The following is a 17,506-nucleotide window of genomic DNA, read 5'->3' as shown; positions in this document are numbered from 1 at the left end:
TGTCTTCCCACTCCATCCAGCTCCTTTTCTAAATTTTCACCAGTCACATCTGCATTTACTAATGACCTGCTTTGTAAGATGAGGCCCACTATCTGTGTACAGCATCCCAATTGCCACCATACTTCTTAAATCCTGCCTTCATGGCCTAATCCTGACTGTTACAAGAATAATAAATACATCCCTTGACTTTCTTTGTGTCAGCCACTTTTAAAATCGCTTCTGTAAGCCCACTGTTAAAAAATCTGGTCTTGATGCTGATAATCTTAACAATTTTCAGTCAATTTCTAACCTACCTTTTCTGTCAAATGTTCTTAAGTGTGTTGCAGCCTCCCAACTCACCAATTACTTAACCTCTAATAAATTGATGGAACCCTTTCAGTCTGGTTTCAGGACCCAGCACAGCTGTTCTGCTTCGGGTAACCAATGATTTGTTTATGTCAGTAGACTCTGGACAAACCAGTATATTAATTGTATTAGACAAGCGTCTCAGTGCAGCATTTGACCCAGTCAGACATGACATTCTACTGTCCAGAATGGAGAACATGCTGAATATCTCTGGCACTGCCCTCCAGTGGTTTAAGTCTTGTCTGACTGACAGGCAAGAGTTTGTTAGTTTTGGCAACAGCAGGTCCAGCTCAGAGCTGGTCACACAAGGAGTTCCTCAGGGCTCTGACGTCAGCCCTCTGCTCTTATGTACAGTATCTACATGTGTTCTGTATCCATATCATTTGTACATTTGGACTGGGTTATCATTTTTATGCAAGTAATACTCAACTCTATATCAATGTTAAAAGTGAAACTTCGTCAGAGCTTTCTTAGCTCACAATTTGTCTCAATGAAATTAAAACCTGAATGGAGCAGAACTCTTTAAAATTAATTACAACAAAACTAACCTCCTGCAAATTGACACTAAAGCGCAACTTAAGAAAATGAGCTCCTTCTCAGTAACTCTTGACGGTGATCTCATCAGACCTTCTTCAAATGCAAGGAACCTTGGTGTCATTTTTGATTCCTCCCTTTCTTATTACGCCCACATAAACCACATTAAGAAAGTTTCCTACTTTCACCTCCATTACATATCCCGTGTTCACTCATTTATCTCCCTTTCTAATGCTGAGAAACTTGTCCCTGCTTTTATCACTTCCCGCATCCATTATTGTAACTCCCTACTGGCAGGTGCCCCTTCATATCTTATATCACAGCTCCAGTTAATTCACAACTCTGCTTCAAGAGTCCTAACATGAGCCAACAACAGCGAGCACATAACACATCCTGCTTCACCTCCACTGGCTCCCTGTCTCCACTGGCTATCCTGCATCTATCTGTTTCAGTGTTTTATTCAGAAAATATTTGTATCCAATGTTACATATACCTGCTGTTTCTTTATGAGACTCTGTTAAACATCTTGAGCATGGAAAATGTGCTATATAAATAAAATGTATCGTTATTATTATTAGTAGTAGTATTACTTTTGTCAACACACATAGAATTTGGCCATGATGACAGAACGATTTGATGTTAGATTGGCCAATTTGGCTTGGCCTCTGGCTAATATTTTGTCTTCTGATTCTTTTTTTCAGCCTATTTGTTAATTACGCTGTGAGAAGACATTATTTCTCTCTCTTTAAAATATAAATGCATGAGCATGGATGGAGCTTACCCTTTCAAATACAGTGCAGCGTTTTTAAACGGTAAACTCCTGAAATGTGAGTTTTAATTCTTTTACTTATTCTTTTATCCTGTGGGTCTTTATTCCCTCTCCCAAAGACTTAAGTGCATCCTTACAAAATGTTTTCACATCCTTTATGTTTTTAGATTACAGAAACATCTGTAGGAAAAGAAAAAAATGCATCCCCAAACACCACTGAAAGATACTTACAAAACACAATGACTCCGGCAATGGCAGCCAGGAAGACAGCACACAGGAACGTTAACAACAACCACATTAAAAAGGTTTTATTTTTCTTTTTAGTAGGAGGTACTAATATATCTGGAAGAAAGAAAAATGAGTTTGTTGGTTACAGCAAGAATATTTTGCAGTGAACTATCACAACGTTCAACTAGGGGAATGTGAGCTCACCGGTACTTTTATTTACATTTGACTGCTTGTCAATTCCAGCCATTTTCTGGTCTATATTGCAGTAGGTATCACTCTCTGCATGAGCACCTGAAAAGCAAACATTGCAAATGACCCTTCATAAACATTTCTTTCATTAATTATCCTAATGTTTAACTCCATTAACTTTGCTCTAAAGAACTTCGTTTTTGAAATTTGAGCTTGGGCTACCAGAGCCTGTGAAGAGGAAAGTAAATCCCATTATCCTGGCTATGGCTGCAGTTAAGATGCAAGATGCTAAATTTAAACAAACATGGAATATAAGCAATCCATTAAAATCTATGATGGGCTAGCACATGTAAGGCTGTACAATCCACTTAATGTTGACAGTGCTCATAAATGTGTTCAGGAGGTTAAAATGGAAAATGTCCTTGAATATGGATACAGAATGGAATGAGCCACTTCACTTTCTGAACATTTTATTGTGTTATAGATTTTATTTTAAATAGATATATGTGACATTTTTCCCATCAATCTACACCCAATAATCCATAATGACAAAGTGAAAGCAGGTTTCCAAAATGATTTGCAACATTTATTAAAAATCAAAAACTGAAATCTCTCTTTCATATAAGGAACACCTTTGGCAGCAATTACAGCTTTGAGTCTTCTTGGGTAGGTCTCTACAAGTTCTGCATATCTGGATTTGGGCAGTCAATCCCATTCTTCTTGGTATATCCTCTCAAGGTCCTTTAGATTGGATAAGAAGGGGCCTCATGTATAAACAGTGCATACGCACAAAAATGTTGTGTACTCCCGTTTCTACGCTCAAATTGCGATGTATAAAATCTAAACTTGGCGTAAAGCCACGTACATTTTCACGCCAGCTAAATGCTTGGCGTACGCAAGTTCTCCACTCATTTTTGCAAACTGGAGGCACCCATTGTCAAAGCAGTGCTTTTGTTCAAGTGTGGTTTTCTTTTCTTTTTTAGATCCACATCCCTGACGCGGCTTTATCAAATACACTGAAATTAACCGCATATTCTTTATTAGTTTAAGGCATCTGATTGTAATTAACTTGTAACAATACAGTAATCCCTCGCTACTTCGTGGTTCACTTTTCGCGGATTCACGACTTCGCGGATTTTATATGTAAGCATATCTAAATACATAACGCGGATTTTTCGCTGCTTCGCGGGTTTCTACAGACAATGGATCTTTTTACTTGCTTCCTCAGTTGGTTTGCCCAGTTGATTTCACACAAGAGATGCTATTGGCGGATGGCTGAGAAGCTACCCAATCAGAGCACGCAGTTAAGTTCCTGTGTGCTGCTGATTGGCTCAGCGACGGTGTGTTGCATTAACCAGGAAGTCTCATCTCACTCATTCATCATTAGCGTGCTAATGCTTCAGGGGCCGTGTCCAAGCACCAACAGAAGATGCAAATGATTGCAGAAAAGGTAAAAGTTTTGGATATGTTGAAGGAAGGGAACAGCTACACCGCTGCAGGACATCGATTCTTTTTATTTATAAAGGAGGAAAAGCATATAAGATCTACGGCCGCAGTGTCCTTTAACCAGGGTGCAAAATGAGTTGCAAGTGGACGTGATAAGGCAGTAGTCTGGATGGACTCTGCTTTAGGAATCTTTGCAACAAGGTCGACGACGTCATGACCGCCTACAAGCTGCTACGTGTACTTCGCTATACAGTAAGTGTAAACTTATCTACCGATTTCATATTGCTTAGCAGTTGTCCCTGTTTTTAATAGAGTAAATGGTGGGTTGTAAACAATACAGGGAGGGTTTAAAAACGTCCAAATACACGTTAAATAATTAAATAAATATAGTGTCCCTACTTCGCGGAAATTCAGTTATCGCGGTCGGCCTTGAAACCTATCTCCCGCGATAAGTGAGGGATTACTGTATAATGGTCCACGGAATGGCCAAACTATTCCAAATACCATAGCTGCTTTAGAGTTGTTATTATCAAGTATTTATCTCACTGATTCTGAGTGTGGAATGACAGCTCTACAGCAGCTGATTGGAAAGAGAATTATTGGTATACAGCATCAAGCACACACTGCCTCAGCCATGCTGTCTATTGCTCTGCTCTCATACGGCAAATGCTTCAGAGCCTTTCCTGTACGGACATCGCGGTTCAGAAACAGTTTCATCCCAAGAACTATAAACACACTCAATCAGACCATCAAGTGCTCCTTGTAGAACAGTTTGTACTTATAAGTACAATTATCTCACTGTAAACTTGCACAACAGTTATAATATTGCACAACCTGAGCCACTTTATAAAGCGTGTATTTACATATGATGACAATATCATTTTTAAGATGAAATGCAGCAAAATATGTTTATTACATTATACAGATAAAATGTTAACATCATTTAAATAATCTATATTGTTAATAATTAAACATGTGAGTACATGGTGTTGCAGCACTAGCTAGTTCAGGGATTGTTCCTGCCTCGTTCTGTATTCTTGCTGTGGCTGGCGCGACACTGGAAGGATAGATGGATAGAATAATTAAACATGTACTATGAAGATATTTCGATGTTCCTTAAAAGTTTTCAAGAATCGCTGTTCTAAGCTTACAAATGGCTTCACGTCTATTACAGAGCTGATTGTGTGGCGATCGGGTATTTGGAGAAAGAAAAGGGAGGGCAGGAATTGGAGGTTAGTATGTTTGAAAGAGACAGTACTGCTGCAATAAATTATTTCATCAAAGGTCACGCACGGCACAGCAAGCATCTTGCAGGAGGCAGGAACAATCTCTGGACAGGGTCGCCAGCTCATCACTATCACTGCGCACCGTGTTCCCATGTTTAATAATATGCTTTAACTCCTATAATTTAATATTGTTTTTGTCAGTATGCTGCTACTGGAGTAATCCCCTTGGGATTAATAGAGTATCTATCTATCTATCTATCTATCATCATGAAAATGATATCAAGTATACATCTCAGTATTTAAATTATTCAGAGAGCTGTAATATCATGAATGTAATGGATTCTGTGTCTTGTCGGAGGAAGAGAAAGCCCGTTTAAGAAGCATGTAGTGATTCACACACATAAAACACATAGAAGAACACATACAAAACAAAGCATTTAACGTGCTACTTCAGTTATAATGGTATTTGAGAAACTAGTAAATTAAACGATTTTAAAGATGAAGTTTATGATGTTGTACTTTAATGACAAAATAAACTACATGATTAAAGTGAAAATTTCGAGATTAAAGTTGACATTTCCAGCTTTTTTCTCACTGTGTCCCTATTTTTTTCTTTTCTCTGTACCCTAATAAGTTTTCATATGACACTCAGACGGTGGGCTACTACTCGCCTTTTCACGGTGACTTTGATATCCGACAACTTCTTTTTTATTTCGGGGACTGTGCGACTTTGTGAACTTGAGCTTTCGAGTTTCTCTGACACGCTATGTCACTCAATCGACTTCCTTTTGTTGTTTATACCACTGTTTAAACCAACAAATAGTATGTTTTTCCTTGCCTAAGTGTGCTTATTAATAGTGTACTGGGATTTTCCCAGATTGTCTGTAAACTGCAGTTGTTAATCTCCTGCACAAGGAAAATAATCTCGAGTCCTTTCTACTTAAGAACTTTACACCTACTTCTAATCTTCCTCTGATAAGTAAATTGCAGAAAAAACTATTTTCAGCAGTTAAATGATTACTTGAATATACATTGTCTTTTTTGATAAATGTTTAAGTCAGGTTTAAGAACAAATCAACGTACAGAAACTGCACTGGTTAAATTAAGAAATGAGTTGCAGGTTAAGGCAGATAGAGGTGAAGGAGGTGTTACTACTGGCTCGGTTGACCTGGCAGACTCTACTTTTGTTTATTTCTCAATCTCATTTGTCCATGGACAATAAAAGGGATGACCCAGTTGGTGGTTGAAACTTTCTTTTTGTTGTCTGGAGACCTGTCATTCCCACACTTGTTCACAATAGATTTAAAATAGTCTTCATGGATAACACACTTAAACTATTAGTAAAGTTTACTGGAATAGAGAAAAAAGAACCTTCCACTTAAACAAACTTACCTGCTTGAGGGCCTGAATCCATTTGTTGTTTTTTTTTAGGTTTAACCTCTGCATAGGTGACATCCTCATTTTGGTCTGTTTAAGAGAGAAAAGAAGAACTATTAAGCTCTGCTTTATACATAATTAAAGATTAAAGTCATATATCCATTAAATATAGGTAAATAAATGTGATCTTATGCAACACATTACAAACATTCAACACAATCACCTCCTCCATGTCATATACTTACAAAAAATTTTATTTTAAAAGAGTTGTCCGTGGCGCACACTGTACACTTTAGACAGATAATACTTTATTTGTCCCCAGAGGGAAATTAAGACTCTACAGAAGCTCAGGAAAAATATAAATAATGTAACAAACAACAACAACACCTCAAACACAAGCAAGACGTTCTGGCTTGGATACCACTTGACATCAAGCTAACAGGTTGGATCAGACTGTGGTCAGATCTCCAGGTGCCACAGGTTTATATTTACATTAAACAGGATGATAGAACTTATCCCTCTAGGCAGTAACATGGACAGATTCTGACAGTCAGTAATTCAATGTCTGGCTTATGCATTTTAGTTTTAAATGTAATATGTTCAATTTTACAACATTGCTCAGTCACAAAGATTTACAGTTCCCCTCCTCCCTTTTTTCACTCCATCAGATTGTAGCAGATGAAATCTGTTCACCATCTTTAGGATCTGTAATAAGACCTTTAGTTTTTCTCTGCAGTGCACAAAATGCAACAGGACCTGAACTTGCCATGACTAGCTGTAAGATAACAGTTCATCCAAGTTATTCAACAGTGATAAAAAAAAATTCCTCATATTTGGAGGTAGGCTAGTTCTGAAACCTTTTCACCTTACTTTAATTATCAATACGGCTTTTCACTCTTTCCATCTTTGGATGAGTTGCTTCTCCAATAAGGTGTAACAGAACTCATTAGGCAGGCAGAGATTGCAGTGCTAACAGCTAACTAGGAGAATATTTAATACATCCCACTTTATTTTCTTCAGCATCTTTTTCATTCTCAGATGTTGCAGAGGTAAGGTAGGCTTCAAATCTTCTTCACTCTCCTTTGACTTCTGTCAAGTTGGCAGCTGCTCCAAAAGGCAATTTATACATTTTTTATTGAAAGCTGTAGCCAGACCTCATCTGATGTTAATATTAATAAATTAAAAAAAAGAAAAGTTTTTCAAGAAATAGTAACAACAAAGAAAAAAGAAGAACAAACAGAGCTAACACTTAGCTTCTGTCCCGATGCATGAACGGAAACAACAAGCATTACATTGTAAAACTGTACAACAGAAAAATAGAAAAATGGATTAAAATTAGTAAAAAAAATTAAGCCAGAGAAAATTACTACCATAAAGGTGAATCCATTATTTTATCTTCAAATATGAATTACCAGTCTTTTAATTTCATAATTATCATAGCATATGTAATTGGATCAAAAGACAATGACAGAAATTTTAAAAATATAGAATACTAGGGGGCTCTGCCCCCTGCTCTCTTTGCTTTCCAACCCCCGGCCAGAAGCTACGCGCTAGCCTCTTTGAGGATCTGCTGCTCACGTATGGGGAAGCGGATGTACAATTTAAACAGATTGTTATTTTCGTGGCAATTGTTACATATGCATAATAGAACTATTTAACATTACAGCGAGTAATTAACCATAGTAAAAAATAGTAAAATGTAATAAATTGAAAGAAAATTATGTTTTATTTTGCGTTACAGGAATTCTCTGCGTTATATGTTTTCGTTCTGTTTGGCTTTGAAATTAACACACAAATACTTTTTAAACTTACACTTTTACTGTAAAACTTCAGTAAAAACATTTTTTTATATTAACTTTTCGTCAGTATGACATTGAATTTTGATTCCGTGTTTGGACTACAATGCAACGTATAATTGCCCGTGAGTGAATATCGTTTCTTTCTCTCTAACAAATAATCTGACTTTTTCAAATGTTTCTCCCTGTTATTTGTTAATTGTCATAGCAAAAGCTATTCTAATGGGAAATTCTAAACGTTTTAATACAAATGGCATATCAAGATCTCTTTTGGTGTCAAATGTTATCTGTGGAAAATGTACTACATTAACTTTCTTGTTGCCTGTTAAAATTTTACATGTCAGAATTGTTCAACAGCATAGTCTATCCATCCATCCATCCATTTTCCAACCCGCTGAATCCAAACACAGGGTCATGGGGGTCTGCTTGAGCCAATCCCAGCCAACACAGGGCACAAGGCAGGAACCAATCCCGGACAGGGTGCCAACCCACCGCAGGACACACACAAACACACACTAGGGCCAATTTAGAATCGCCAATCCTGCATGTCTTTGGACTGTGGGAGGAAACCGGAGCGCCTGGAGGAAACCCATGCAGACACGGGGAGAACATGCAAACTCCACGCAGGGAGGACCCGGGAAGCGAACCTGGGTTTCCTAACTGCGAGGGAGCAGCGCTACCACTGCGCCACCGTGCCGCCCAGCATAGTCTATTGCTACACATTTAAGCAATTTGCAATCGACAATTTTCGCGATAATTCATTTGACTTCATTGTTTCTCGATGGTAGGATTGCCCATGTACTCATTTCTTCTGTTGATAACCCTTCAGGATGAAATTCTTCAATAAGATTTGGACATGATAATTCTTCATTTACTGGGAACTTAAAGTGAGGAAAACGTAAAAATTTATAAGAGCTGAGAGCGCAGGAACTGTGTCTGACAAAAGCATTCACACGAATGAGAGGTGCGAGAACATTGGGCGTGGTTGAAAATGGTTGAGAGGAGGGTGGAAAAAAGTCTCTTGGCAATTGTCTCGTCTCAAGATTTTCTTTTATAATAGACAGATATATTCTATCACTTCTATCTTTTTCCTATATGTGTCTGATAGGCAAACTGCAGAGGATCCAGATATTTTGAAACCAGGGAGCGTAGCTGTTTTAGGACTAGACCAATTGGTCTGATGTCCGTGGGATTACTGAAATACCCTTTCTTTGGCATTGGTATCACACAATGCAGGCAGTAGTTTGGCAATATCAAGAGTAACAGCACACTGAAACCTTAGACCATTATTATTATTATTATTACTAGGGTGTTCCCCCCCTGCTGGCTTCACTCGCCAACCCCCCTGGCCTGCTTCACATCTCTGCCGCTCGCATTGTGAAAAAGTGGGCTGAACGCCCCCCAAGGAGACGCAGTTACTCCTCTGAAACCCCCTCTTAAACAGTGATACAATGGGAAACAAATACAGTTTTTTTTACCTCCTCTTTGCTCAATCAGTTTCTGGACTGCTGCTGCTGTCCTACTCTTTGTCTTTTATTTCTGGCCCCGGGCATGGTAAAACCTCAGGCACAAAGTCTCGTCACGCAGGACGTGAGTTCTTGATATTTTTTACTTTAGAATTTAAAAACGGAATAAGAATCTGAAAATCTAACAACATCACATTACAAGTTCAATACATTCTGAAAAGAATGATACTAAACATATATACAGTGGTGTGAAAAACTATTTGCCCCCTTCCTGATTTCTTATTCTTTTGCATGTTTGTCACACAAAATGTTTCTGATCATCAAACACATTTAACCATTAGTCAAATATAACACAAGTAAACACAAAATGCAGTTTTTAAATGATGGTTTTTATTATTTAGGGAGAAAAAAAATCCAAACCTACATGGCCCTGTGTGAAAAAGTAATTGCCCCCTTGTTAAAAATTAACCTAACTGTGGTGTATCACACCTGAGTTCAATTTCCGTAGCCACCCCCAGGCCTGATTACTGCCACACCTGTTTCAATCAAGAAATCACTTAAATAGGAGCTGCCTGACACAGAGACGTAGACCAAAAGCACCTCAAAAGCTAGACATCATGCCAAGATCCAAAGAAATTCAGGAACAAATGAGAACAGAAGTAATTGAGATCTATCAGTCTGGTAAAGGTTATAAAGCCATTTCTAAAGCTTTGGGACTCCAGCGAACCACAGTGAGAGCCATTATCCACAAATGGCAAAAACATGGAACAGTGGTGAACCTTCCCAGGAGTGGCCGGCCGACCAAAATTACCCCAAGAGCGCAGAGACGACTCATCCAAGAGGTCACAAAAGACCCCAGGACAACGTCTAAAGAACTGCAGGCCTCACTTGCCTCAATTAAGGTCAGTGTTCACGACTCCACCATAAGAAAGAGACTGGGCAAAAACGGCCTGCATGGCAGATGTCCAAGACGCAAACCACTGTTAAGCAAAAAGAACATTAGGGCTCGTCTCAATTATGCTAAGAAACATCTCAATGATTGCCAAGTCTTTTGGGAAAATACCTTGTGGACTGATGAGACAAAAGTTGAACTTTTTGGAAGGCAAATGTCCCGTTACATCTGGCGTAAAAGGAACACAGCATTTCAGAAAAAGAACATCATACCAACAGTAAAATATGGTGGTGGTAGTGTGATGGTCTGGGGTTGTTTTGCTGCTTCAGGACCTGGAAGGCTTGCTGTGATAGATGGAACCATGAATTCTACTGTCTACCAAAAAATCCTGAAGGAGAATGTCCGGCCATCTGTTCGTCAACTCAAGCTGAAGCGATCTTGGGTGCTGCAACAGGACAATGACCCAAAACACACCAGCAAATCCACCTCTGAATGGCTGAAGAAAAACAAAATGAAGGCTTTGGAGTGGCCTAGTCAAAGTCCTGACCTGAATCCAATTGAGATGCTATGGCATGACCTTAAAAAGGCGGTTCATGATAGAAAACCCTCAAATAAAGCTGAATTACAACAATTTTGCAAAGATGAGTGGGCCAAACTTCCTCCAGAGCGCTGTAAAAGACTCATTGCAAGTTATCGCAAACGCTTGATTGCAGTTATTGCTGCTAAGGGTGGCCCAACCAGTTATTAGGTTCAGGCGGCAATTACTTTTTCACACAGGGCCATGTAGGTTTGGATTTTTTTTTCTCCCTAAATAATAAAAACCACCATTTACAAACTGCATTTTGTGTTTACTTGTGTTATATTTGACTAATGGTTAAATGTGAATTTCCCATTGGGATTAATAAAGTATCTATCTATCTATCTATCTATCTATCTATCTATCTATCTATCTATCTATCTATCTATCTATCTATCTATGTGTTTGATGATCAGAAACATTTTGTGTGACAAACATGCAAAAGAATAAGAAATCAGGAAGGGGGCAAATAGTTTTTCACACCACTGTATGTAGGTTTTAAAATAAGCCCGATTTAAATCGTGACAAAAAAGTGACATAAAAAGTCACATAAAATCGTTGCACAAAATCGTTGTACTTGTAGGGATAGGATTTTATATATACAGTATAGAGTAGATTATTATTATTATTATTACCAATTGGGCTTTATTTTATAAAGGAAACAAAACAAATTGGTATGTCATCGCTATTAAATACTATTGAAGTCCAAATCTTTGGGTGCCCTCCAGAATGCAGAAACCCTTCCAGTTACCAATTTTTCAAAATGTAACCTCAACAAGATGTTATTGAGATCATAGCTTGGCTGTCATCAGCATCAACTCAGATGTCGCACAGAAGCTGTCGTGTGTTGACTTCATAAATGACTTTGCCTTTAGAAAATGTAGACGTGTGCTGTTGTGATATGCAACAAAGAGACTGAAGAGACCCCTTAAACATTCACCTTCAGGTTTTGATTATTTTAAAAAAGTATTTGTATTTGATGTTAAAAGTTATTGTTAGGTTTGGGATGTATGCTTCTTTTGCTTGTTTGTTATTTATTGTTCAAATTAAGGACTGTTGTAAGACATTCTCAGAGAGGGGAGGCCCACAAGAAGATTCCCTGTATGGTCCCTGTTTGGCTAGGGGTGGCACTGATCTGTGGAGAGAAACTGTCCCTGAGTCTACTGGTGCCAGTGCTAATGGTTTTGGAGAAGTGAGAAAAGCGGCTGTACAGGATGGCCATGCTCTTTATTTATACCATTTGCCTTGGTAAATGATACGTATGTCCTGAAGAGAGGCCAGCTGAATGCTGGCTGTATTCTCTGCCGCCATCACCACCCTATGCAGGGAGCTGAGCAGGTGCCACATCAGGATGTGAAGCCACTTCACAGCAAAGACTTTGTTTGTAAAAACGGAATCTAGCTTGGACTTGAGAAAAAGCACAACTTAAAAAAAAGAAATTCAAAGCAAAAACAACTATCCTTTTTAATTGCCTGTTTTTAGTAATGATTTTATTTGTATTTGGTTTACATTCCTTTTCTTAGCTTGTGTTTCTTGAGAGGACAGTGAGAAAAAAGTAACTCTTTCAACAGACTTCATCTTTTTTTCCTCTCTTATGGCTTTGCTTCAGTTCCAACTGTGATTTCTAAGCTAGAAGATTTCCTTTCAGTTGCATTTTGCAATTGACATTTTCCTTTAGATTGGTTTAGTATAGTTCATCAATTCCTGATATTTAAAAATCAATATATTATCATTCATACTTCCAATAGGTGCTACTTTTTATTTTTCTAGCTAACTGGAACCACATGTTTCAAATTGTGTGGAAAACATTTTTATTGTCAGCTCACCTCTTCACTCAAGAGCAGATTCTAAAGTAATCTGAGTTATTCATCTATCTGTTTTATTAGCTTGCTAAATCCAGTAGGCAGTCACTGGGTGACAGAGTCCATCCAGAGGCAATGGGGGAAAAGACAGGAAGAGCCTAGGGAGTTGATTAGAGGTCGCACTCACTCAACTGTAAAATGGGACAGTCTGGAGTTAACCAGTTTATCTAATCTGAGCGTGAGCTGATGTAACTGGAGTTGGGGGTCAAAGTACTTCATGAACATAACGTCCACAAATACATTATCTGTACAGACAGAGAAGTGTGTCTCAGCATTTCCAAACAGTGCACCTCTCTGTCACAGTCCATGGGGTAAATTATTTTTTCCTTGAGAGAATACTTTTTAAAATCAAGTCTCCTCATAAAGATATAATTTTCACGCCACCTCCGTGTTCTGTAAGACATTCAGAAATTATTGTTTCAGTTCCACCTTCAGGAACTTGAGCTGTGATTAAATTAAAAGCCTCATGTGCTCTCATCTAATTTGAGTGTGGGTGTGTGTGTAAGTGGATCATGCAAAGTCCCACTCCCTGTCCAGGGCTGTTCACTGTTAGGCGCCCACTTCACTTGGACTGGTCCTATGAGTCTAAAATGGATTATATCAGTTTGAGAATATGGAAAAGTTTCACATAATGGCTTTAAAAATATATTGAAGGTTTTACTACAGTATCATCCAGTGTTTCTCAACCTTTTTACTGGAGTGGCATCCTTTTTGTAACCAAAAACATCCCAAAGCACACCACTGTTCTACTAACCACAAACACATTATATCTCATGCACAACCTCAACTGTCCAAAGGTGTGGGGCTACCAGAGAAGCCGGTAAAAAAGCAGCTCTGAGATCAGCATTCGCAGACACAGCACTCAGTGAGCACTTTAGTGGCATCTCCCAGCTGCTTCATCCCTTTGCCCTCCCCTTCTGCCTCAGAGGCAACTCTTATGCCCACTGTCTAACAGCCCCATGAGGCTGGATGCTAGCAGATGGACTCTAGCAGCTAGGAGACACACCCGAAGTGTTCTAACATAGCCATCACGGAGCTGATTTTATCCCAGTTTCTCCAGGTAGTCCTGTCCTCTTCAAAACAGATCTTGACCACCTTTGTAACTTGCACCTCTCAGGTTCAGACCAAAGCACACTACACTATTATTTCCACAGCGTACCCAAGTAGCTTTCACATCACACCACTGTGACAAAGGAACATTGGTTAAAAACACTGGTATAATGTCTGTAACCATGATTGATTTCAGGAATATCGAGGGAGGCAGATCTTCAATTGAAAACTTGATTTTGTTTCACTTTGTGAACTACTTTCATCTTCAAAAATTATTTATTTAACTGCATTTTAGCAAATAATGCATATTTTGGACATTGCGAACAGACAAATGGATAACTGACGTGGACTATGCGAGCTACGTATCTTGAGATTTTTTTTCTTTGACATTTTAATTTTGTTTGCTGTTGTTCAGCTAAGGCTTCTGCTGGCCTCAATTGAAGTTTATTGTGTCAAAAATTTCATTTTCTCTATCCTCCATGAGATAAAAAAAAATTTCTCGGACCATCACTACAAACAACACACATAAAAAAAATCTAATTTTCGGTAATTAGTTCTTTTAAGAATGGACTCAGCTGACCCAAAATAAATTCCTACGGCTTTTGATATTTCACACACCATCATCCTTGTGTTGTTGATGCCAAAGGCCTGTCAGATGCTAAGGTATCATTGAGAGACACTTGCCCATTTTCTGGTAGTGACATATAAAGTACCCTGGTCAATACTGAATAGATGAGAAGGAATTTCTAAAATTTCAGTTTTTCTTTTGTAATTTGTTTAGTCATTATTATTGTGAACACTAATAAATAACAGCACTAAATAACCCATGTTGTAAAAAAAACATTCTAATAGCCTCTAATGAAGGAAATTCCACAGTAATTATGTTGTTAATTTCAAGAACAGTGTTTGACATCATTGACCATCTTATTTTATAATAGTTATGTTGTTAGATTTAAGCACTAGTTTGAAATCATTAACCATTTTATTTTATTACACAGACAGGTTCTGAGACACGGTCCTTGAATGGTTTCTTATTAATTAAGTCATTTTCATTGTAGACAAAAATATGCTATCAGTACTCCCATCATTATCCCATCATGATTGAAGTCTGAGAGGCAGGAGGTGACTGGAGCATGAGACATACTGTACTAACATGCTGACATCACCTTTATGAGTGGAAGTGGAAAGTGGAGTTTAAAGTTACTGAGGTGTGAAAGTTAATTAAAAGACGAATTTTGCTCCTAAAAACTTAGCTTTTTGCCTTTAAGGAGTTGTGCAGGAATTTTTAACTTTTTTTTTCCTTTCTGATGAGTTTTTTGCTTGTTTTTTGCCTGCACAGGAGCAAAAGTAGCTGAGTGTTTGGGAAACATTTGGAAAAAGTTACATGTTACTTGCATGTGTTATTTGTATTTAAAGTAGAACTGTAATCGGTAGCAGAAAATGGTAAATCTTTAAGTAAATAACCACAGTCTTAATGTCGAATGCTGAAAAGTAACAGTGATTCATTTAGTGGGAAGAAGTTAAGGCATATAAAGAATATTTGGACAGAGCACCATATAGCACTTGTGCAGTAAAGCGTTAATGCATTAAAAAGTGACGGTACACGCGTTTATAATAAAGAAAGTATTTATTTTAAGTATTTGTAGGCTGCTAACTTGAAAACAGCTAAGAGAGGGGCTTGACTGTACGTAAACAGCATCTAGTGAGGAAGTGCCGATCAGGCACAAGTGGCTGTAGAAACAGACACGAGGATAAATAAATAACTAGTGGCAGATATTCATTAGACAAATTTTCTTAGCATTAAGGAAGAAGTGTGTAAAAGTTTACTAGACTGAACAGTTTTCACCGGTCAGAAAAGTAGAGCAATTAAGATGGAAACAGTGTAAGGGTTTATTAATACAAAAGAATACAAATGGTGTGAGTGGAGAGCTTTTAAGTAAGGAATAAGAGAAGCACAAAGATAGGACAGCAGACAAAGAAAAGTAAAATTAACAAATAGAAGGACAAACAGCAGGCAGTTGAGGGGGAGAATATTACATGAGCTTAAGGGGCCAGAAATCTTAAGCTGTTTTAGTAATCCAAAGCCTATTTTGATAATGAAGTCAATGCAATGCAAGTCCTATTGGATGTTGGACTTTTTAGAGGACGGCTTGGAGGAGCCCCTCTTCTATGAGGGCTACATCTGCAGGAGATGCCATCTGGTCCAGCATCTCGAGCTCAGGGTTGCTGAATGGAATATTTTATGTTCCAGTAACCACTTGATAAAATTTTCAAATGACAACTCATGTTCAATGGCATAGTGTTTTCAAGTAGTTATGTTTTCATGTGTGAATGTGTGTGTGTGTGTGCGTGCATGAGAGAGGCAGAGAAAAATTCGATCTCATTCAAGTGGTTACTGGAATACAAAATAAACACTTTTGCAAAGGTATAACGAAACAAGTGTGCTTTTATTTGAGAATTGAACTAAATAACAAATAATTCAAGTGACAACAAGATACTATGTAGACATGATTCACCAGCATCTGTGTGTCTGCTTATACCCTTTCAGCGATATCTTTGACAGGTATCATAACTTTGCACTGGGCTCTTACAGACTGAAATCAAAGGCTTCTTCTTTTTGGGCGCATACACCGTCAGTGTGGAACTGCCAGATCCTAACACTAGCATGGCGAATTGCTCGTGTACTGAAGTGACTTTAGCTGCAGGTTAAAGTCCTGTTTTACTTATAATGCCAAGCAGAGTTGTGTTGTGGTGCAGAGCAGTCTATTAGCCAACGAAAGCGCTGTGAAGAAGCTGTCTGTTGTTACAGTCCTGCCTTTGACAAGAAATGGCTCCATAAGCTTTATGACCACAGACTCGGAAAGTCTTTGCCTTGCTTTGTAACTGAAAACACAGTTCTCAACAAAATTTTGCCAGATGTCAGAAATCGCAGCAAATCTGTTATTTTTCAAACGCTCTGCATGGGTTCCTTTGTTGTCAAAGCGCAAATGCCACATGGTGGCCTGATAGTGGTCACGGGACATCGTATCTTTGATTATTGGTACAACAAGTAGTTCTGAGCAGGTGTCCACTACAGCACCAATTGTAGTCATTGCTGCTCTTGTGAAAAGAATGGAGATAAATGCCATCAGCTCAGAAGGGGAGAGGTAAGTTTGTTGTACCACATAAACGTCACTGACAGAATAAAACTGAATAATAAAAAAAACAAGAACTAACTTTTACAAGTAGCCAAAATTTACACTGTGTGTTACAGACTCAAATCAGTTTATGTTTTTTATTATTTTCTAATAATAATAATATCAGCTCACTACTCAAAATGCAGAGAGCCTGCTCTTGAACCCAGAATCTTTTGGTTATAAGGCAGCAGTTCTTACCTCTGCACCATCTAAGACTACGTATTAACTTTCTGTCGATTGACATTTGAGCTTGGGTTTGTAACTCATTGACAGCAACATCCATCCATCCATCCATCCATCCATTTCCCAACCCGCTGAATCCAAACACAGGGTCACGGGGGTCTGCTGGAGCCAATCCCAGCCAACACAGGGCACAAGGCAGGAACTAATCCCGGGCAGGGTGCCAACCCACCGCAGGACACACACAAACACACCCACACACCAAGCACACACTAGGGCCAATTTAGAATCGCCAATCCACCTAACCTGCATGTCTTTGGACTGTAGGAGGAAACTGGAGCGCCCGGAGGAAACCCACGCAGACACGGGGAGAACATGCAAACTCCACACAGG

The 17,506-nt window shown here is 38.5% G+C and overlaps 1 protein-coding gene across 1 annotated transcript in view; it reads right to left on the bottom strand.

Moving 5' to 3' along the window:
* LOC114643593 (asialoglycoprotein receptor 2-like) overlaps positions 1-17,506 on the bottom strand; it is a 53,698-nt gene that overhangs the window by 12,626 nt on the left and 23,566 nt on the right. The window contains exons 3-5 of the mRNA XM_051927586.1: positions 6,130-6,204; positions 2,081-2,167; positions 1,880-1,990 (exon numbers count right to left, since the gene is read on the bottom strand). Of these exons, the coding sequence (XP_051783546.1) occupies positions 1,880-1,990; positions 2,081-2,167; positions 6,130-6,204 (273 nt within the window). The remainder of the gene's footprint in view (positions 1-1,879; positions 1,991-2,080; positions 2,168-6,129; positions 6,205-17,506) is intronic.

This window comes from Erpetoichthys calabaricus, chromosome 5 (genome assembly GCF_900747795.2).
Source record: "Erpetoichthys calabaricus chromosome 5, fErpCal1.3, whole genome shotgun sequence".
Lineage (NCBI taxonomy): Eukaryota > Metazoa > Chordata > Cladistia > Polypteriformes > Polypteridae > Erpetoichthys > Erpetoichthys calabaricus.
This window is presented reverse-complemented; position numbering and strand designations above follow the sequence as displayed.